We start from the raw sequence: 22,677 nt of genomic DNA, 5'->3' as shown, positions 1-22,677 counted from the left end.
TAGAAGGATCTTTTGTATTGGGATTCTACGGAAGATCTGAAATTTTAACATGTACTGAAACTTTCTTTACCTTTATATTTTTGTTTGAACATTTGTTTTTTTGTAGATGTGGACGAATGCGCTCTGACCACAGATGACTGTCAGCAGATGTGTACGAATAGCTATGGAAGTTTTGTGTGCTCTTGCAGGCAAGGCTTCACCATTGACATGACTGAAACAAACATCTGTTTAGGTAAGGAGGTGACATCTTAAGATTCATCCAAACAACTTTCAAATGATCATCGGATTTCTGTGGATGTTATTGATAGAGAGTTGTCTTCAGTAGGTGTTGGCAAAATAAAACATTCAGTTTCTAAGAAAACTTTTAATTACTGATTTTGATTCAATTTCTCAAAAATGTATGTGATTTCCACTTAACAAATTTTGTACTATTCAAGTAGGAATTTCTATAGTTGGAAATTTGCATCCGGGGTACAGAATATGAATCTTGGTTTTACCCATGCACGTCAATGTGGAATTTCAGTTGCAACCTTTTAGCACTGGGCCGACGAACATAATATCAAGGTTTTTGATATACTAGACCATTTAACTGATGTAATGAATGAAAACTAAATCATTTCGTAGATTATTAAGTAGGATTTGAAACTTTGCATGGTGGAAATACAATATAGAAAGGTTTGTGGTAACACCATGTAATGAATATCTCTAATGAGTTGGGGTGGTTCTGAAAAGAACTGTTGGTTTCAACTCAACGTTTCGATCAGTATGCTCTGGTCGTCTTCTGGAGCAAGCTGGATTATGTGGGATAGTTTTTTAAATTTTTAATTCATTTATTTCTACAGACATGGATGAGTGTGCACTTGGTATTGATAACTGCACCCAAGTATGTAACAACACCGAGGGGAGCTTTGAATGTTTATGCTATGATGGCTTCAAGTTCGACAACCAGGGCATGTGTGTTCGTAAGTATTCATTTCAAATATGACTTCATTTTGTCCAATATCTACACCTTCTAAGGATGTGGGGACAAAGAATGATAATGTTATAAAGAGTGGCATTACATACAGACAAATAGAGCCATTGTTGTTCATGTAATTCACAAGAATGGGAGACTTTGGTTTGCTAGGTGGCAGCAGACTTACCAGCTAAATTTCCATTGTTTACATATAGTTCTGAGCGTGCGCACATGACCAAGAACAATGGATTTTACCTGGTAAGTCTGCTGCCACCAAGCGTCCCAATAGTCTCCCATTGTATTTTATTTACATGGCTCACCCTGAGCATTTGTGTACATTTTCTAATGAAAACTTCTGTTGGCTGGTAATACAACTTCTCAACTTGCCCTGTGGGCTACAGAAAGCTGTAAAACCTTGTCATGTTTAATGTTCATACTTCATCACATGTCGTAAGCGAAAAAAATGTGTATATTTATTCAATGTGTATGAAAGTAACAATTCATTTGACCGTCATTCTGGTTATGATCACTACCATTAATTCATCAGACAGACACTTTTACAAAAATAAATGTATTTAAAAATAACTGTTTTTAAAAATAACTGTTTTTAAAACTACCTGCGGGCAAGTGAAATGCATAATATACTAGCCCAGTGGGCTACTTTACAAAAAGCTAAAGCACAAAACTGCATCACTGTAAATTTAAGATATTTGAAAGCAGGTTTATACATTTTGGAGTTTTTTTGATATTCCTGTTTGAATGTTCTTATACAACTGAATTACATAGACTTGAATTAATTTGACAAATTTTGTTTTCATTATAGCTGATTCGGTGTGTATCAACAAGGTGTGCACCAATGGAGACTGTTATATCATGAATGGCAATGAACTTTGTTCATGTTATAACGGCTACAAACTTGACGCCAACAACGACTCACTTTGTATAAGTAAGTACTAGTTACATACATTTTCCTATTAACCTATTTTAGTACTCATTAAACAAAACAATTAAATAATGTTATTCCTAGTCAGTGTATTTTGGTGATCGGAGTTGATTTGATCAATTTACATGATTAACTTGAGAACTAAAGTAGTAGTACCAGCCGATTTTCTACTTTCTGCACAGGTAGTAGTTAAAAAGCAGGACAGTTCCTTTCAGAACTGAGAAGTCTTCGGAAAATCCCAAAAATCTACTACTTGACGGTTGTATAATATACATAGAGCAAGACAGTTCTCTAAAAAAAAAAACTCTGCCTGACAGGTAGATACACACATGATGTTACCCCAAACCAAATATATGTTGATACCTCACCACCCACTGCTTCAAGAGCTGTCAGGACAGTCAAATAACTGACCCCAAGTAATAACATTAATACTAAAGCAAGAAATATGAGACCTTTCTTGCCCACCTCTGTCAAGATCTTGGTTGAATTTAAGACATAAATAAGACTTAATTATTATCTGACTTCCGTTTTGTTTCCAGATATTGATGAGTGCACAGATGCACTTTACCCACACGCTTGTTCAGATATTTGTATCGATGCAGATCCAGGCTACACATGTGATTGCAATCCGGGGTTCATACTGACTACTACTGGTAGAATCTGTAACGGTAAGCTTTGGGTTCTTTTTTAAACAACAAGTTCATATCAAGTTTGTTTTTTAGTTCAATTCATATATCAAAACATTTTATTACATAAGTGATGTGTGAAGCTTTGCATGGTTTGGAAAATTAAGAATTACCTATAACTAGTAAACTGGGAGTACAGCCCTGTGTAAATCTATTATGGGAAGAGTGTTGGCTCATATGAAGTCTGTTTTTCAATTCAATTCTATCAAATTATTTTGTTACATAAGTGATGTTTGAAGCTTGGCATGGTGTGAAAAATAAGATAATTAGTAAACTTGAAGGAGTGTTGGGTCTAAAAAGAGCCTTTGCGGGCAAGAGGTTTCACACAGTATACTCTGCTCGTCTTGGATGATTCTCAAGGAGGATATGGCTGCCTGTAAAGAGGAACCATAGAGTAAGGGTGTAAAACATTATAGGACTCTGAAAGTAGCCAGTATTGTGGGTCTGTAACCTTCTTAAGGTTTGGTTTCCTTCTTAGCTATTCACAGTTGTCTGCTATGCAATAGCATCTCTAATCTTCCCCTGGTGCTTTATGGGGACTTTAAGAATTCATGCAGCCACTTGCAAAGGGATTACAGGACCTTAGTAATAACAAGGGGGAATACAAAGGCAGGCTTGTGCCTTGAAAGCAGCTTAGCTGGGTGTGGTAGCCTACTTCAATCTTGAAAAGGATGAGAGATGAACTCTGGTATGCCAGATGATTGTCCTGTCAGATGGATTAGAGAAGAAGGATTAAAGGGGATCAAAGATTATCATAAGTAGGATTGGAAACTTCTTTGTGACGGATTTGCATTTATTGAGAGTTTGTTTTCCTTCCTCAATGGTTAGATCATAACTTTTATTTGGCAATGTTGGTGAAGCAGGGAGGGTCTATTGGGCTTCTTAAAGGTTAAACGATTCTAAAGAAGGTGAACCAAATACAAAACTTAACATATGATCCTGTGCTGGTTTCAGTTTGGGTAGTAAATAAGTTGAGATAATAATTATGCTGTTTGAATTGAACATTGTGAGTTGAACTTAACAGTGACAATAATAAAAACAAGGGAAACTGATTGGGTATCTTTAAAATAACTTTGGGTTGAACAAAGGAAAATTAACAATAGTGGGACTTTAACCAACGACCTCCAACTAATTGGTAGAACGTCAGCACGGGTAATCCAGGGGCCATTGGTCCCACTCTAGTAAAATTTTCGTGGTTCAACCCCAAACATTGGTTCAATCTGAACTCAATCAGTTGTAGTGAATCTTACAAAATAATTTAAATATCAATTTTTTTGTTTTTTGATTTACCCACAGATATCAACGAGTGTGCAGAAGGCACTAGTAGTTGTGATGCTGTATCTGAGAACTGCTTCAACACTGCTGGAGGGTTTGTGTGCACCTGCAAGACTGGCTTTCTTTCCAATGGAACAATGTGCTCAGGTAAAGGGAATTGAAAAGAGAAAAACAACAAGTTGGATTTCAAGCTGTCCTCTTTTGCTCTGTACACATAAAGGTTTAATAGTTTAAAATTTGTGATATTACACTCTAAAAAAAATTGATATAAATGGCAGGCTTGTGAAACATAATTATTTTTAACTAAATATTACAACATTACTGAATGGAAGAGCACTCCGCCATAACTCTAAAAAAAAAGAAACGCAGTACCCCGATATCAGACAATGTGTCACATCACTTATGCATGCGCAGGTACATGCCAAGCTTTATATTTATAATGTACAACTGTGATGATTGCATGAGCGTTTTTTGTGGAAAGTTTGTTTGACAAACTGGTACTTTGTTAAAAAGTGAGGTCATTAGTAGAATGCTATTGAAGCAGCTAGTGATGAACACTGTTAATGTATTACAAACACTTCAACGTGGATATGCACTTTAGTAAAAAGTGTGGCTGATGGTTTTCTGAACTTTTAATAATTTCCATAATAAATTGTCTTTGTCCTGTACAGATATTAACGAGTGTGAGGGAACCAACTTGTGCAGTGCCAATGCTTTGTGTACAAACACACCAGGTAGCTACTCTTGCGCGTGTAATGCTGGCTACGCTGGAAATGGTGAAAACTGTGTTGGTAAGTTTTACTAAAATAGTTCAGGACTTGTCAAAACAAAATTATGTTTTGCAAATAGAACCCGTGTATACCCTTCCTATTAGACAATGTGACAGTTTTTGTTGGTGTGTAAAAGCAGTTTTTTTTTACAGTACACCCCGCCTCTGGAACTCTCTGCCTCAACATCTCAAGGACACACATGACATCTCAAGATTCCAACATTCTCTCAAAACCCATCTCTTCAGATTAGCCTAAAAAGATATCTAGTGAATTTTTCTTGTTCTTGACCAGCGCCTTTGAATGTCACACAGATAAAGTGCGCTTTACAAATGCTGTGTTATTATTATTATTATTTTGTTGACTTTACAAATGATGATTCTTGAGTATCAACTAATAAACTTTGTGTAGCATTGTGCTCTGCTATATGCAAGGGAAATCTCTCACTGGAATGCATCATATTTTGCATAAATTGTAAAGGAATGGCGTCCCAGGTCACATAATTCAAAGGCGATCTGGAATGTGACAATTAAATTCAAATCTATACAACACACGGTGGGTAGGCAGTTTGTACAACGTCATGCAGAAACTTAATGTTTTGGGTTCATCAATGGAAATGTGGATGTATGTACATTATAAAACTGTTGACCAACTGGTGTCTTCGATCTAGGTTACATTGCTAGTATCTATTATTGTTTTTACTTGATAACTTCTTGTATAATTTATACAAATTTTAACTTTCTCTTAGAAATCAACGAGTGTGATCAGGCATCTCTGAACGACTGTAGTGAGAATGCATTATGTACCAACCTGCCAGGGTCCTACCAGTGTGATTGTTTGACAGGATTTGATGGCAATGGAACCTTCTGTATAGGTAAGGACCTTACTGCCTTGTAATAATAATAACGTACATTTTTATCGGCCATGTCTGCCTAAAGTCTGGTTCATACTTGCTGCGAATGCGAAGTGAATTTGACGTGAATTTGACGTCATAACTCTCCTTTGGCAGCGATATTCGCAAGTGGGTTGAGCAGAGTTTAACTGCCGTGAACTATTTGTTGCGAATTTGTGGCGTCAACATTTGCTACAAGTATGAACCGGGCTATACTCGGCCAAAATATTACACCTTGAAAGAGATTACATGGTGAGGTAGCACATGTTGTTTCCGGATTGAAGTATTGAAAGAAATTGCTCAAAAGGGGCTGAATGAAATATTTTTGTGAGACTCCAGACACACGACCACACAATCAGTACACTTTCATAGCAAGATAGTTACTTTGGGTTGTTTGCCTATTGCTAAAAGCAAAAACCCTTTGTAGTAACAAGGTCTGAAGTATTTCAATATCTCTTCAACCACTTATTACTAATATTTATGAAACAAATATATAATGTATTCATTCAATAAAACTTCTTATCTTTGTAGATATTGATGAATGTGACGTGGGGCATAATTGTTCAAGCCTAGCGACTTGTATCAACACAGCTGGTTCATATCGATGTCCCTGCTTTGATGGCTACGAAGGAGATGGTACAGTCTGTATAGGTGAGTAACAACTTCATTGTAATAATGTAACTATTGGTTCTTACACAGGGATTTATTACATCCCTAGGGAAGTATTGTTTTTCAATGGGATAATAAGCAGAGCTATGTTTTATGAGAACCATTTATGTAGTACCTTCTATTGGATAATAAGGTGTTGTGGCACGTTCAGCAGCCATAGCCAGAAGCCCTGGGCCAATCCTCATCCCAAATGCTACTATACATAGTGTTCATTTACCTGCATTCCATAACACATTGGACCTATGGCTTCCAATGGACTTGGTACTATTGGCAAAGTATCTTGCTCAGGAACACAAGTGCCATTGTTTGTACTCAAACCCGCACTCTTGATGATCAGAAATACCAGTGCTTGAGTCCAGTGCTCTTAATCTCTCACCCAAGACTCGCCACAATCATCTGCAAGTCACAATTTATTTGTAGTTATTATTAGCCATTATTATAAAAGATGAGTTACCAACTCAAAGTTGACCAATTCATCAAGCATGTGTAATCACTTCTTGACAAGTTCTTTGAGGGGTGATGTAAGGAGACCACATAAGCGTAATACTGAAATCAGACCGTCAATAATCAGCGTTAAAAAAGGGGATGTTTCAACCACTTTGATAGTAATTCCTTCTTTCTTTTAATTGGAGCATAATTTTGTGAAATCTTACAGACGTGAACGAGTGCTTCTTATCATCAACTGATCCAAGAGCAGCCAACTGTCATTCTGATGCCACATGCACAAATGAGGCTGGAAGCTTCCAGTGTGTTTGTAACAGCGGCTACTCTGGAACTGGAACTGTTTGTGAAGGTAAAATTACAAAGTGTTTTTGTCAATATTTTTATTTTTGTTCAATTGTCCTGATATGAGCTTTCAAAAGAATTCTTGAGATGGATAGTCTTGAAGGTGAAAGCAAAAGAAAGCATTATCTCTTAACCGGAAACGGTATGAACAAATTTCTAAAACTTGCTGAGGTCAACTTTAATTTTTTCAACCAAATTTATTTCAAGTTTACCATTGGTCATGTTTTTTTGGGGGGTGTTTTTTGGGGGGGAGGTGGTTTAAACCTAGTTTCTTTTGGTGACCCCTCTGCTGCCGCTTTCCAGTTAGTTTCATAAACTTGGATGTGATCACTGTCTACATGGCAGTTACAGGTTTAACTGCTTCAAAATGGTACCCCGAGCAACGATATTTACAAACTATGGAGACTGCCAACATTAGGGCTAGTTAGCTCAGTTGGAGAAGCGCTGGGAAAGTAATATCCGGAGGGCACAAAATCAAGTCCTCCTCAAGTAAATTTGTCTTTGTTTTCAGGTCAACTTCTCGCGGTTTATAACTTGATAATTGAAACTTTTACAAAATTTCTAAGTAAATAAAATTAACACATTTACGCATGATTTTGTTTCTTTGTGCAGACGTTAATGAATGTAACATAGCAAACAGCTGTGCAGTAAACAGTACTTGCACCAACATCGTCGGAGACTACATTTGCAACTGCTTTGAGGGTTATTCTGGTGACCCTCGATTGGAGTGCTTTGATATCAACGAATGTCTAGACTTTCCTTGTGACACTGATGCCGAGTGTATGAATTCAGTGGGTAGCTTTGCCTGTGTGTGTAATAGTGGATACGCTGGCAATGGAACTTTCTGCACAGGTAACTTAAGACAACTTGTGTTGCACTGGTCAAAGCTGGGATTTTTTGTTTTATGTAAATGGAAATTTGGGAATAAAACATGAACTTACTTCAGTTTCCTGCTGCAAAGCAAAATATAATCTTTGATTAACTTTCTCGAAGCAGTGTTTTTTCTTGTACATTTGTTTTATTTGATATTTTAAAGGGAAATTTTGGAGGAAACATTACCTTACTTCAATTCCCTGCTGCTTATGTAAAAATTTATCTTTGAATTATTTTCTTGAAGCAGAACTGCTTCCTGGTGCCTTCGTTGACAATTGAACCTGCAACCTGCTATTATAAAAGAGCAGATATTTTAAACCTTTGACATTTTTTTTCTTCTTCAAAATTTCAAATATTGTTTGCAAGAAAATTGAAGGTTTTTCAATCTCTGATACTATTTCAATTAGTTCATCCTGATTTACTTGATGGACTGACAGAAATTTTGTTCCAATCACATGCGATCTTTCAGATTCCATTTCTGCATTTTATTTTATGCCAATTGTGTCAATTATCATTTGCAGATGTGAATGAGTGTTCAGCAGACAGCACCAATGACTGTCATCCCTTAGCAACATGTCTTAACGTGGATGGAAGCTTTACCTGTAGATGCAGAGATGGCTATGTGACATCAAATGGATTTTCACCCGGAAGACAGTGTGAAGGTAAGACATAAGACATAAGAAAACTTTATTGATCTTCAAAAGAAGAAATTGCATTGCTCACACAAGTTTTTAAAAACACACCAAATGTGAAAATGTAACAACAGGCAGATACAAAAATAGCACAAGATACACGCACAAGGTAGAGTTCCTTTTACAATTTTATGCTTGGTCACTTTTAAAATTAATGGCATTAAAAACTTTTGGGTATTAGCATAGATCAGCTTTCAATAGAATAAAGCATGTTCAGAAACATTTCACTTGGAAGTTATGTGGTGACGTAAAATGATATATCTAGAAAAAAAACGAGCACGTTTTGAAACAAACTTTTCCTGAGTTATTTAGTGTACAACTAAATTTACTAATAGTGTCTTTGTAGAGGAGAAAAATATATGGTAATTGTTTTTCTTATTTTTTGTAGATGTTAATGAGTGTGATTTTGAGACGGACACTTGTGATGCTGTCAAAGAGATATGTACAAACAACTTTGGAAGTTACACTTGCATGTGTGGAAATGGCTATCAAGGAATTGTCGGTGCTTGCACTGGTGAGTATCTTATAAGGATTTGGTCTCATTATTCAAAATCGTAGTCCAATATCTTGCAGGAAATACTGTATGTTACAGCGCCAGGAGCGTCACTGAGTGACGGACATGTGCGCTTTATAAGAAGCCACATTAAGTATTATAATCTAGAAAGTAATGCACAGAAACCAAGCAAACAAATTATACACTAAAGATACCTTGGGTGTATTCTAAATAGACCTTATGCATTGATGCCATCATGCTGCCATCTTGGAGGTAAAAAAATGATGGAACAATTGGAAGCGTACACATGGCCAATGAGCAATTCAATTCAAATTCAATTTATTTGTTCATATGAAAACTTGCTTTCCGTTGTACAGCATTGTAAAAAAGGACATTATAACTACACCAAGTACATCACATATAGACATTGAATCTACTTGCATGACATGTTTATTTATTTATTTATTTATTTATTTATTTATTTATTTATTTATTTATTTATTTATTTATTTGTTTATTTATTTCGAGGCAAACAGTACATACAAAGAATAGGCAATAAAAAATAAGACTACACAGAGAACAAGCCTGCGGATAACCAAAAAGCGAAAATAATCACTATCTAAAGGCGATCCAGACAATAAAAATATTAAAGGCACAAAAGGACACAAGGACAAAAACGACATAAAAATTGCACATCAAATACCAAATCAAATATAAATATATATAAAAACTGTGTCGAAATCTACTCACTATGTTTTTGTTTTATGCGGAGTAGGGGGAGTCAAACATCTTCAAAAAAATGTTTGGTGGTTTTTCTAACAATTTATACAATATTTTTCTTTCTAGATATTGATGAATGTGACACCAATCCTTGTGAGTCTGTAGTGAATGCTCGCTGTCAGAATGTTGCTGGATCATACAACTGTGTCTGCAGAACTGACTTCTACGACTTCTTGGGAGTTTGTACAGGTAAGTGTGAACACCCAAAACTTTAATTGTGGATAAACTTTTCATGACACAAAACACCAACGTCCACATATTTACATTAAACTGACATGGTTTAAAGATAATGTAATAGAAAGCTTCCCTTTAAAATACTACTTGCTGAGGTGTGTAGATTTTGAGAAGTTATTTACAATGGATTTACACGACTCTCCTAAAAACAGTGCTGTGTGATTTGCACTTTTTTTATCTCAAAGACTTGATTACTAATGAAGCTGAAACTTCTTCATGTACATTACATTACATACATCTTAGATTACAGTGAGTACGGATTCATGTCATGACCAAATACTTGATCTAGAAATGGTATCCCAACCCTCTAAAGGTTGAATTCGCGATCTCAATTTAATCCACATCTATTTAGTCCAATTGAAGTACTTAATTCCCATTCTGTTTTTCTCAGTACAGTATATAGCAGATTATGATATTTCATTCTTTTGTTTTTTATTTTTGCAGCTGGTGTTTCCAAGACTGTTTACGCCTTGTTTACCGACATTATTGGTTTTGAGGTCAATGACATCCAATTCCAAATAAATGACACATCCATCTATGAAGTCCCTCTGGCCATCGATGTAAGTATTTTGCTGCATTAATGTGTTTTTTATTGCAAGAGTGCTTAAGAAAATTCGCTGAAAATAGGTCAATATTGGCATAATTTGCAGGCATGATATTTTTCCTACATAAGTCTGATTTCGGATTTTGTTGCCCTTGGGGAAAATCAGACAAATAGCCTAAAAAGTCCATTAATGGCGTCACCCTGGTGTGTTTAGTTCAGCCCTTGTTCTCGATACAAAATGCCTGCTTAAGCCAAAAATTTGCTTAAGCGCGAAAATAGCTAGCTTGTTTTACACATGTTACTGGCCAAAATTTCATGCCATATACATTGCTTGTGACAGGTACTTAGCTGTTGTTCACTTAGCATAACAATTGATCGGAGTCTTGGCCGGTAAACTGATTTTACTAAGCAAGGAGTTTTTTGCTTAAACAAAATTTTGTGCTTAAGCAGCTCTATGAAATTGGGCCCTGGTCTTATCACAGTAATTTGTTTATGCATTTATATCGTCTTTACAGTGAGATAAAGAGCTACCAACCCTCCCTATATCTTTTGGTTTTTTGTACATGTGACTCCGTTTCTGATTTGCCTACTATTGGACTTATGGGGTTTTGGTTTTGGATATAGACGATGTGACCCATGTTTACATTTAAACCGCCCTCTGTTGAAAAAACACTGTATACGTCATGTTTCGCCGGGCAAAAAGACACGTAGTCATGGTAAGATTGCATACACTTTCTAGCTGGCTGCCAAAACACAAAGGTTTTGCCCGGTGGTATGCGCACGAATCATGTTATGGTTTTCGTGTGATGTCAGAGGTCACATCGTCTATATATTCTCAACGCTCTCATTAGAGCCAAGTGAGAAGAGAGAAGACAATGAAGTTTTAGATGTGGGAGGAAAACGTGAGAGAACTGTTTCAGGGAAAACCCATGAAGGGACTGAAAACCCAATTCACATAGTGTCCACGGTTGGATTGGAACCGGGGGTCCCAGAGGTAGAAGGCTAGGAAAGATACCACTACACTAACCTGATTGACCGACTTCATTTTAATCAATTCACTTGTCATTTCATTACAACAGTTGGATGCAGCCTTCAATGCAAGCATGCTTCGAGACTACCAAGCAGTGTTTGTGAACTCCATCTCAATGGCTGGTAACGTGGCCAGGGTGTTAATGACACTGACTTTCCTTCCCAACTCATCGGTTACCGACCAAGAAATCACGGATGCTTTTGTTAGCCAGTTAACAGGAAGATTCAACAATGTGATCTTGCCTGATAACAAGGTGTACAACCAGACCTTTGCTGTTGGAGATCCTAGTAAGTCTATTCTAAAAGTATCCCTCCTGTCATACCATTGTTGAAGTATTGGGGGTGTCATGGTCGAGCGGATAAGACGACGAACTCAAGCTCTGGTGTTTCTGTTCAGCAGAGTGTGGATTTGAATCCTGATCGTGACACTTGTGTCCTTGAGCAAGAAGACACTTTAACCATAAGCTTCTCTCCACCCAGGGGTAAATGGGTATCTGTGAAGGCAGAGTTGGTTTTTGTGATTGATTAGCTTAGTGCGCTACAAATTTGCCGCAACAGGGTGTATACTCCCCAGGGAGCTTAGATGGTTTAAGGAATGATTTAAGGCCCAGTGACCAGGGGTAATAATGTTGAAGCGCCATACAGCAGGTACTTGTCCATATTCCAATAACTTTACTATTTCTTTAAACCACAAAATAACTGACCCATTTGTCATCTTTTACAAACTTTGTTTCTACAGTTATCGATCCATGTCTTGAAGGCACATATACATGTGGCCTGAATGCTGACTGTGTGTTTTCTGGTATTAGCAACAACCACACCTGTATGTGCTCTGCTGGATGGACTGGAGATGCATACGACGCCTGTACAGGTTAGCTTCAAATTATGATTATTTTTAAATTACACTTTGAAGATTGTTATTAATGGTTTATTTATTTCATCAATACTGTAACATAGATGTTTAATTTGCATTGGGGATAAAGACAATTCATTTTGGTTTTGCCCATACACACTGATGTGTGTTAGCACTGTATACTCAGTACTTTCCCGAGTTCTGTGAAACAAAAATTACAGGCATATTACTTAGGTGGGATTCAAACCCACAACCTTTTCCAGCGATTCTAAAGCAGTGTCATACCAACTAATACTAATGGTTTCTTATTTACAATATGGTAGTTAAAGCGATAAAAAGCGGTAAACATTCAAATGCACATACGAAACAAAAACCCCAAGTAAAAAAGGGGAAATGACCCAGAATTACATCAACAACAAAAAACCTGCCAGAACAATCCCTGCACAGATCAGGAAAACATTGCCAGACATGTGTATTCATCAACTTATTAGCATTGGGTACTCAATAATTTTTTTAAAGGATTTCAAACTTTGCATGGTAGAAGTATAATTAGGTAAAGTATGTGGTAACACCAAGTGAAAATCTCTTTTGAGTAGAGTTGGTTATAAAAAATAATCGATGCAACTGTTCGATCAGTATGCTTTGAAACGTTGAGTTGAAACCAACGTTTCTCTTCAGTACCACCCCCAACTTATTTAGAAATTATCATAACATGGTGTTACCTCAAACCTTACTATATCAGTATGCTCTGATTGCTTTCAGGAGAATTTCGTTAATGATCATTTTTATTTGTCTATTTTCCAGATATTGACGAATGCCTATCCCTGCCTTGTACTGGCAGAGGGGAGATGTGTGTCAACTCTCTTGGTAGTTACCAATGTGTTTGCCGTAACGTAGACGGATTCCATGAATTCAATGGAGCTTGCGTCAGTAAGTGGCCAATTCCTTGTTCTATATTTCTTTTTAGTGTAATATATTTTGACAAGTGTTTGCAAAAGGGGTAGAGATTGTTGGCTGACATTTTCTGAAAATCTCCTTTTGTCAACTTTTCTTTTTTATTAAGTTGGGGTTGAACAAAGAAAATTTACTAAAGTCGAACTCGAACCCTCAAGAATAATTTTTAGGTGCTCTACCAAATGTTTGCAAAAAGAGTAGAGATTGGTGACTGATATTGGTTGAAAATCTCCTTGTTGAAAACTTTCATTCTAACCACTGAACAAATTACTATTGCTCAATTTCCAGTAAAATTCTCCGTTACTGGTACTCATGTTTTTGTTACTAGTAGATCTAACTTTATATTTTTCATTTATGTGTCCTGTACCTTTTTTTACTTTACCGCTACGCTTCTCCTTTTTCTACAGTGTTAATAACATACCGAGGAGAGTTCACCATTTTCGAGGTTAACAGGCTCAGTCAAGCTGCTCAGTTCATTCCCGCACTGGAGGATTCCACGACCCCTGAATTCCTCGATTTGAGTCTCAAAGTTTGTGGTGTGGTAAGTTAATATTTGGTAGCAATTTAGCCGACACCTAAACACGTTTAATGGAAGTAATTTCTTGAAGCATTATGTACATGTAGTTTGATCGAATCTGAGTCTTTATCCCTGTATACGTCCTTTTTTAAAGGGCAAGGGCACTAAGGCATTTTGTCCTTCGAGAAAAAAAGGCACGCTATGAGGAAATTGTAAATTTCAACTGGAGTGTTATAAGGGCACTAAGGCAATGACCAGGGGGCATGGAGGCAACCGCATTCGTTGCCGCCATGAGGTATCAGGCCCTGCACTGTGCTACCGCAAACCTCACCTGATTACAGTGTTGTAGCCACGGTGGGCGGTGCTGGGCGGGCCTGCCCAGGACTCACAATTTTTCCCCAGCACTCCGAGAAAAATACATGATGCTGCCCAGCACAGATTTCAAATATTGTCCACTTTGCATTGATCTTAGATACAGCTAATGATGAAGAGAATAAATGTCACAGAGAAAGAACACAATCAAATGGCCATTCAACTTATTGCATGGCCCCATAACACAAACAGTTTGGGAACCAACCTGGCCCCACTTCAGCAATTATGGCCCCATAATTAAACATGAATAATTTTGTTGATCTCCTTGCCCTCGGTAGACTTCCAACCAAATTTGCTTTATTGCCCACCACTCAAATTGGTCTAGCTACAACCCTGCCTGATTATACTCCAACCATGCATAGTCTCAACTCCTACTTAAACATTGTTCTGCCTCATCCCACAGATTCGTTACACCATGTTACTAGAACGCTCTCTGCAAGATTTCTACTACGAGTGTGAGGTAATGAACTTCACTATGGCCGACCCATCAGGCACTCACACATCATTCTTAGTCATCTTCAGAGACAATGTGACCACAAGTAGTGCTGAGATTGAGCAGCTTGTTCGAGCCCAACTGGATACTGATTCAGTTATTGTATCAGGGACCAAAACACTTGGGAATCTTACTCTCGACCCATCCTCAATTAATATTGGAGGTAAGATATTGTGTAATCACTTTCAACATTTATTTTAAGTTTCACTTATGTGGAAGACCTTATTTAGTGCCCTTGGATAAATCAGAAAACTTTAATTATTAAAGCCTGAAAAGTTTAGTAGAGCCTACACAATGTGTACACGCAGGTCAGCCACTGTACTCTATCGAATGTTCCTCCTTTTTCAAAAGACCAAATATCATGCCTGGGTTGGTGAAGCCACCAAATGGGCACACTGTTTCCAACATTGCATGATTTTTTTCCAATCATTGTCCGAGCAAGAACTTCAGAAGGACTTGGCTTATCAACTCCAAACTTGGTGTGTGGATTGGTTTTGAGATCCCCCTGAAGCCTAACATTTTCGGAATTTCTCTTGTTTCTATTTCAAATTTGTCTAATTGCTTTGTTTGAATAATGAATAACTATTACTTAAATAAAAATGTCCTTTCTAATAAAGAATTTCTTTTTAAAAAGAACATATAGGTTTTGTTATAATTCAGCCCTCAACTAAATGTTTCTTTTACTTTTGGTAAAAGAAACAAACTAAACATCTCCTGTTAAAAATCTGCTCCTGTTAGAAAAGTCTTAGTTTTCAAAAAGTGATTATTTTTGATATATTTATTTATTGATTCTACAGATATCAATCCGCTGTGCACTGACGACTACTGTCTATATGATGGCATATGTGAGAATATAGGAAGCTATCCTGACTTAACACGAAACTGCACGTAAGTATTACTAATAATAATAACAATAATAATAATAATAATAAAGAATTGCAAAGGTCTAAGGTTCGAATCCCACCTGAGTAATATGCCTGTGGATTTTTTTCCACAGAACTCAGGAACAGTGTATACAGTGCTAACACACATCAGTATAAGGGTAGTAACCGCAACTAACATTCAAGAGGATAACATTTTTTTTTTTTTTTTTTTCTCCATTCTACAGGTGTCCAATGGGATACAGCGGATCTAGATGTGAGATTGTTCCAACAACACCTGCTCCATCCACAGCAACCATTGCTACTGAACCACCAACAGAGCCTGTCACAATATCATTAGAACCAACAACAGAACAACAGACAACAATTTCACCTGATGGTAAGTTTGAAATGCATATTTAGGGGGGGTCACAAAACGTTACAAAGCGTGTTGAAATGCTTGCATAAAATATTCCTTTACTTTAGTTCAACCATTTTTTTTTTTTTTTTGACAAAATGTTATGGGTTTAGTATTTCTCAGAATTTTGTGTAAGTATAATTTTACAAGAAAGATTTGATATACACGTGATACATTCACAGTCTAAACCAACCTCTACACTAGATGTCTGTTTAACAGCACGTTTATTGAATGATTGTTTTTTTTAGGAGGTTTAACAGCTCTTCAGCTTCTTGGCATTGGACTTGGAGTGGCGGCTTTTGTCCTTCTAGTGATCCTACTGTGCCTGTGCATGTTGGTCATACTCCGTCGCCGACAGGCTGAAGCCCGTCGTCGCGACTACTTCAGACCAGCAACAGACCGTGCGAAGATCTTCTACAATCCTCCGCTTGGGGCAACGCGTATTTCCGAATATCGCAGATCCTACCAACCTGAGGATTACCTGGGGATTGACAACGAGTCTGTTAGTGATAACAGCAGCTTCATAGCTACTCTGGGCTACCGCAGCGAAGAGGAAAGCCGAATGAGACATCTTGCCAATGTGATCACACAGTCTCCGTATCTTAATGTAAGTTTTTCAACACGGGGGTCGTTGGTTTTCAATTTTCTTGGTTCAACCCAAAATCATTTAAAATTTACCAATTCAGTTTCCCTTGTGGTTTATTATTTGGTATTTTTCAACTCGATACCCATCATAATTGAGCCCCATTTATTGTACATACAAATAGTGAAACTGTGCGCATCCTTTGTTCTTGATTGTTAATCTCAGTTCACAGCAGCCGTAAGCAGCCATGTAACCTATACATGTAGCCTATACCAAGCACTCAAAACATTTGTCAGTTACCCTTTATATCTTACCTAAGCTTAACCATTTGTCCTTTTTCCTCTTGATAGGAGCGTATGAGAGCCAGAATATCAAGCATGGTTCCACAAGAAGCGCCATCATTACCAGATTCAGAGTTTATTCGTCCTTATGTTGCCACTGGTAGAGAAGCAGCTGAAGTTCACAGAAATCCAGTAAGATTTTAATTCAAATTCATGGTTATTTTCGTTTCGCTTCCAAAGGTCATTTGATAGCGTTGCTGTTTAACTTCCTTCGCAATTGCCAAGTACATGTATTGGCATCTGGGCGTAAATTTATGACTCTGCTTACCGCTGAATTCCACGCTCGCGATCAACATTTTATGCTTACAGGACAAGCACTTAATTTGTGTACTAGCTGTGTGGGCAAAGAATGCAGAGTATGCACAAGCACAGTTCCTTACCAACTTGTGAAATACACTTGTTGTAAGGGCAGAATTCCCTGCACCAAAACACTTTGCTTATGGTTAGCAGAGTCGTTAAATCAGGCCTAGGTGGTTTTGAGTTTTTAGCAAACATAACTACATGTACATTTTTGGGAAGAATTGTTTCAGTATGTCTTAAACATTCCAAATTTAAATCAAATCGATTAGATATTTTTTGTTTTTTTGTTTTTTCTGGGGTTTTTTTTTATAAACGTCTTCTTTTTTACAATTCAAATCAAATCAAACAAATTTTAAGTGATGTTATGTTACTGTATTTTTGTATTTTAAACCTGAATTTATTTGTTTTCACAGGATGGAGAGACCTACAGGCCATCGTCAATCACTTTGCCTGACAGACAATCTTCATTTACGATACCTCGAGCTCAGTTCTACTGGGATGACAACACCGAGAGCTACACATAAATGTGACTTAAGCCACCTCAACTTGAACTGTTAACCAGCAATTTGCAACACAACCTCATCTGATTCATCATCTTAAAGAATACTTGCTGTAGCAAGATTTGAAGAAAAATATTCAGACATTGTTTTTCCATATTCCTGTAATTTCAAGTTGTATGGTGGCTAACTAATTGTGGATACAGTACTTCTATATGCCATTAAGTTATAAAAGAGGACTAATCAAGAATAGAACCTTGAAATACAAGTCACCTTGACATACAAACATGGCATATGAAAGTATTTCCCTACTGTTGAAATAAATGCAATCAATTTGCCAAACTCCAACGAGGGTCTTGATAGAGACTTCACTCTCCAACTAATGATAGGGGCAATAGTCAGTGTCACCAAGTTGACTATGTGGATGGTCACCGTGGTGACACATGATTTATTGTGATTTTACAAAGACCAATACCTATCAAATAACTGCCAACTATGAAAATAGTAGGAGTTTTTGAGAAGTATTAGTTAGTTGATATAAAATTGAAGTCTCAAACGTGATGCTGAAATGAGTTACTGACAAATGATAAAAAGATCCTTAAGATGTCAACTGTTATATTTTTTAACGATGAATGTATTTTTGTACCTTTAATATGTTTTTTTTTATTATGAACTTAAAAGTTAAGGCTGAAAGTTTCTTTGTTAAAATGCTGTCTATTTTGAGTTGGACAAAAAAAAAAAATTTGTGAGAGATGCGTTGTTGCTCTTATCACATTAAAAGTGAAAACAAGTAAAACTTCAAATAAAAATTAAAGTGGTATAAAACCCGGGAACTAAGTATAATTAATTTAGAGTCCATACTTGTAGTGTATTTTGGGTGTTTATTGTAAAATAGGGAAAAACAACTCTAAATAATGATCCTGTAACTGTACGTGTTTCCCATTATGATAAATAAAGTTTATTTAAAATCCGTGTTCCCCTTTGTAATTCAGAACCAGTGGAAAAAATGCCATAAACTTCCAGTTATTTATAAACCACTCGCACTCTGATCAAAGTGATATATTATTTCACTCCCATAACATTAATGCATATCCGCCTTTATATGTAGAAATTGTACGAGTAGATGACCCCAAGTTATCAGTAGATCTCTGAATATTAGGAACATTAACTGAAGAATAGTGTTCATTTATAAAGACTGTTTGCAATGCAAACAAGTTAATTTAAGTGAAGTCATTGGCACGCTGATTAATGACCATTTGCTAAATATACATTTAAGACCAACTATTTAAATGTCTTTTACAAACAGTAATATCACACACTATTTTGTTGAACCTGTTTTATATGTTGCAGTCTGTCCAATAGTAATTACTGCAAGATGAATGTAATTTTAAAGGTGTCAAGTCTTGTATGTAAATGTAGATAAAAATATTTTCCTATCGTTTTTGTAATTTTTATATTAAATTTTTCAGAAAATAATTGTGGTATTTGTGTTCACTTTTTATCATGGTCTCCGTAAATCTGTACAAAATCAACATTTTCGGGGATTTGATAAGGAATAATCAACCCCGCCCCCGTCTGTCTTTTGTACCATTTCAGGACGAAGCTTTGGTCACTTCCTTCTTGTGCAGTTCTTAGGGTGCGCTCGATTAGCTTCCCTGGGTCTACCCCGCGGTGCTCACTCGGGTGAGCCCCTGACAAGAGCTAATCGAACGATCACACTCGCCCTCTCCCTCTCGTTGCGCACCTGGGGCCAGCCCCCAAGTGACCCACTCCACAAGCAGGGCACTAGGGGCTGACCTGGGTGAGCCCCTGGAATAACGTCAAAGCTATTCAAGTGTACTGTGGGCAGATGAGGGTCGACCCAGGGAAGCTAATTGAACCACCCCTTTATACTCGATTCAGATATCATGCAGCACTAGGGGCCGACCCGGGTGAGCCCCTGGAATAACATCAAAGCTATTCAATCTTACTGGGGGCAGACGAGGGTCGACCCAGGGAAGCTAATTGAACCACCCCTTTATACTCTGTTCAGATATCATGCGGCACTAGGGGCTGACCCGGATGAGCCCCTGGAATAACGTCAAAGCTATTTGAACGCACCCCTTTATAACGTTCAGAAATCGTGAACGCACCCCTTTATAACAGTTCAGAAATCGTGCGGCACTAGGGGCTGACCCAGGGGCAGACCAGGGTCGACCCAGGGAAGCTAATCGAACACCCCTTTATACTCAGTTCAGAAATCGTGCAACGTTATTAAAGAACACAAATATTTGCATAGAATGTTTTCACCTACATAATTTTAATATAAATGTAATGGACAGTGGTATAAACAGAAAAATAGCTGCACATCGGACCCGTAGGCATGAATATCTTTAAAATTGCAGGTATCATGAAGAAGCACTCTCAGTATTTGATTCTGAAACGAGATTGAAAAGAAAAGTAACAAATTAAGAGCTGAATGAAGACATCTTGGTTTTCGATGCAAACTAAATGAAGATAAAATACTCTGACCCCGTTTGGTCAAATGAGAATCGGTATTCAGTATTACTACTGCAATTAAGGGAACATGACATTTTTTGGCAAACTTGTCAATCTAATATTGTATCTTTTTAAAGGGTCATCGAGTGGTTAATAATTCAAACATTTATGACCATAAAAAATAACTTGGTGAGAAGCACTGCAGCTGCTGATTATATAAACTATTTTGAGAAAGGATTCCCTTTTAAGTAACATGGTTGAGATACGATTGAATCTGAGAAGCGATTCATGCATGAGATTTCTGAGGGTTTGTGTCTATTTGTGAATTCTGCAACCAGAGATGCGATTAATGGTGCGAGCTTTTATCTTAAGGATTTGATGCTGTTGTGAAAATACTGTAACAGGTTTTTTTTCTCAGCAAGAAGACACTTCATTCAGCTGAAAGTTTCCCCATGTGATTTTATTGTCTATTTCTTTATAACTTTGCCTATACACCAGCATTACATTGATCAACACAAATTTAAGACCCAACCTTTAAAATTGCTATTTCAAACAATCTTTATGGGTACTTTTCACACACCTTTTTCAACGACTGCGTTTTGTATCCTATGAGCTGAAACATCAGCACATTTTAAGAAACTTTGAAGTTTCTCCACACACTGAGTTACATCTGTCTGGTTCTTCTTCAAGCAAAATTCATACTCGTGGAATTCAGAAGCACAGTCCCTGTTTATTTGACGGACAACTGGGCTACAAATAAAGACAAAAACAAACAATTGTTCAAAAACCTGGTTAAATATATTTAGCAAAGTCTCTTTCACCATATTTCTCTCTGGTTTTCCCTCCCATTGGACTTGGTGAGTAGTGTTGGTAAGAGGGACTAGATATGCAGGTACGTATGCTTCGTTTTCTAAAGGGCAAGGGCACCAAGGCATTTTTTTCGTTGGTGAAGGGCACCCTCGTTGGAAATAGTAAATCTGTACTGGAGCATTTCTAGGGCACTAAAAGGCAATGACCAGATGGAGGCAAATGCCTTTGTTGCCTCCGTGTCCTTTAACTTACTGGTGATCTGAGCAGTTTGATGCTTTTACTTTAAGTTCATCACACGCTGTCTGCCAGTCATCAGGATGATCTTTAACACAGTTTCCATAAGTATCCAACTCCTTCCCACAATACTTCATGACTAAGGTAAGAACAGCATCCCTTAAAAATGAAAAAGAGGACTTTTAGTTAAGATGTGAATAATGTTGGAACTAGAGCTACTACCGGTAACCCCTCCATCACCTTAACAAACTCCAAGGGCTACATTACAGTGGTGTTTAGCAAGCATGCAAGACCATCATATACAAACTTTTTTTAAATGAAAAGGGGACTGAAAAAAGGTATAATAAAATGGCCACAGTCCCAATGAGAAAGTGTGTTGACCCTGCTGGCTACCTACATTTTTGGCTGCTTTCATTCAATTTGCATCAACTTTGGTTGTTCCTCGATCATTGATGCTGCCGAATACCTCGCTAGCTGTGGGTGAGTAAAGTAAACATTAAATTTAAAACTTGCATATTGCTTTTTTTTTGGGGGGGGGGACACAAGGTGGCCTTCAGAACAGTGCGTTCATCCAACATTTTTCAATCCTCCACGGTCCGACCAATATCCCAGGCCACCTCCCCCCCCCCCTTTCTTTACAGCAAAACAAGTTCAGAAGACTGAGTAGAACTTTTAGAAGATCTAATAACAACTTCCCATAATATCATCAAAGTTTTATAGTTTGATGTTCCCCGCCATCTATCCTAACAATATCAAACATGTCATCCACTCTTGCCCCACCCCATCCCTTCAACTTGCTACCCCCCCCCCCCCCCTCCCCGATGATCAACTGATTGTGTGAAAGATGGGCATCCACAGGCCACGCCCACACCCAACCGCCACCACTTTCACACGCCATCATACACACACACATGACATCTAAATGATCTATCTACGATTATTTAGTTTAATATCTCTACTACCTCCATACCTCGCCAACAAAAAATAAGAATGTGTCAATAGATACTTCAAATTATTACCACTTTGTTGACATGACCATCTGATTTGCTAAAGTGTTATGTTTATGAACAATACGGGATTAAATAAAAAGTGATGATCATGACCGGCCGGTCTGGTTGCAGTTGAATAACCTAGCTGTAAATAATTTGTCCAAAGTTTGTAACAATAACACTTTTGAAGTAACAATGTTAACAAACAACTGTTTTGTACCATTTGTTATTTAAATAAAAAAAATTAATGGACAAAGGTTTTTTATTTTACATTTTATTTTGATGTTTTTGTAATTTTATGAATGATAATAAAAAATATTTTAAATTGAAAACGGATCGTTTACAAGTTAAGAATAAATT

The 22,677-nt window shown here is 37.2% G+C and overlaps 2 protein-coding genes across 2 annotated transcripts in view; one reads left to right on the top strand and one right to left on the bottom strand.

Moving 5' to 3' along the window:
• LOC139947888 (uncharacterized) overlaps positions 1–19,282 on the top strand; it is a 51,071-nt gene extending 31,789 nt beyond the window's left edge. Inside the window, exons 36-59 of the mRNA XM_071945725.1 lie at positions 107–232; positions 843–962; positions 1,779–1,901; positions 2,438–2,566; positions 3,881–4,006; positions 4,531–4,650; positions 5,375–5,500; positions 6,050–6,169; positions 6,843–6,980; positions 7,586–7,825; positions 8,368–8,508; positions 8,927–9,052; positions 9,878–10,000; positions 10,490–10,605; positions 11,669–11,906; positions 12,358–12,489; positions 13,276–13,401; positions 13,833–13,966; positions 14,718–14,970; positions 15,605–15,695; positions 15,916–16,067; positions 16,334–16,692; positions 17,019–17,141; positions 17,723–19,282. Of these exons, the coding sequence (XP_071801826.1) occupies positions 107–232; positions 843–962; positions 1,779–1,901; positions 2,438–2,566; positions 3,881–4,006; positions 4,531–4,650; positions 5,375–5,500; positions 6,050–6,169; positions 6,843–6,980; positions 7,586–7,825; positions 8,368–8,508; positions 8,927–9,052; positions 9,878–10,000; positions 10,490–10,605; positions 11,669–11,906; positions 12,358–12,489; positions 13,276–13,401; positions 13,833–13,966; positions 14,718–14,970; positions 15,605–15,695; positions 15,916–16,067; positions 16,334–16,692; positions 17,019–17,141; positions 17,723–17,833 (3,593 nt within the window). The 3' untranslated portion in view covers positions 17,834–19,282. The remainder of the gene's footprint in view (positions 1–106; positions 233–842; positions 963–1,778; positions 1,902–2,437; positions 2,567–3,880; positions 4,007–4,530; positions 4,651–5,374; positions 5,501–6,049; positions 6,170–6,842; positions 6,981–7,585; positions 7,826–8,367; positions 8,509–8,926; positions 9,053–9,877; positions 10,001–10,489; positions 10,606–11,668; positions 11,907–12,357; positions 12,490–13,275; positions 13,402–13,832; positions 13,967–14,717; positions 14,971–15,604; positions 15,696–15,915; positions 16,068–16,333; positions 16,693–17,018; positions 17,142–17,722) is intronic.
• On the bottom strand, positions 18,654–22,454 carry LOC139947889 (coiled-coil-helix-coiled-coil-helix domain-containing protein 5-like). Its single transcript, XM_071945726.1, has 5 exons — positions 22,348–22,454; positions 21,726–21,802; positions 21,347–21,487; positions 20,865–21,034; positions 18,654–20,222 (listed from the first exon to the last, which is right to left on the bottom strand). Coding segments are annotated over exons 2-5 (342 nt in total). The 5' UTR covers positions 21,728–21,802; positions 22,348–22,454; the 3' UTR covers positions 18,654–20,193.
• Positions 22,455–22,677: the final 223 nt, after the last annotated feature.

This window comes from Asterias amurensis, chromosome 15 (genome assembly GCF_032118995.1).
Source record: "Asterias amurensis chromosome 15, ASM3211899v1".
In the NCBI taxonomy this organism is placed as follows: Eukaryota; Metazoa; Echinodermata; class Asteroidea; order Forcipulatida; family Asteriidae; genus Asterias; species Asterias amurensis.
This window is presented reverse-complemented; position numbering and strand designations above follow the sequence as displayed.

Coding starts and splice junctions, on each gene's coding strand:
- LOC139947889 (XM_071945726.1), bottom strand. Junction 21,035..21,346: donor TCAAACTGCTCAGATCACCA/GTAAGTTAAAGG, acceptor CTTTATTTGTAG/CCCAGTTGTCCGTCAAATAA. Junction 20,223..20,864: donor AAACGCAGTCGTTGAAAAAG/GTGTGTGAAAAG, acceptor ATCTCGTTTCAG/AATCAAATACTGAGAGTGCT.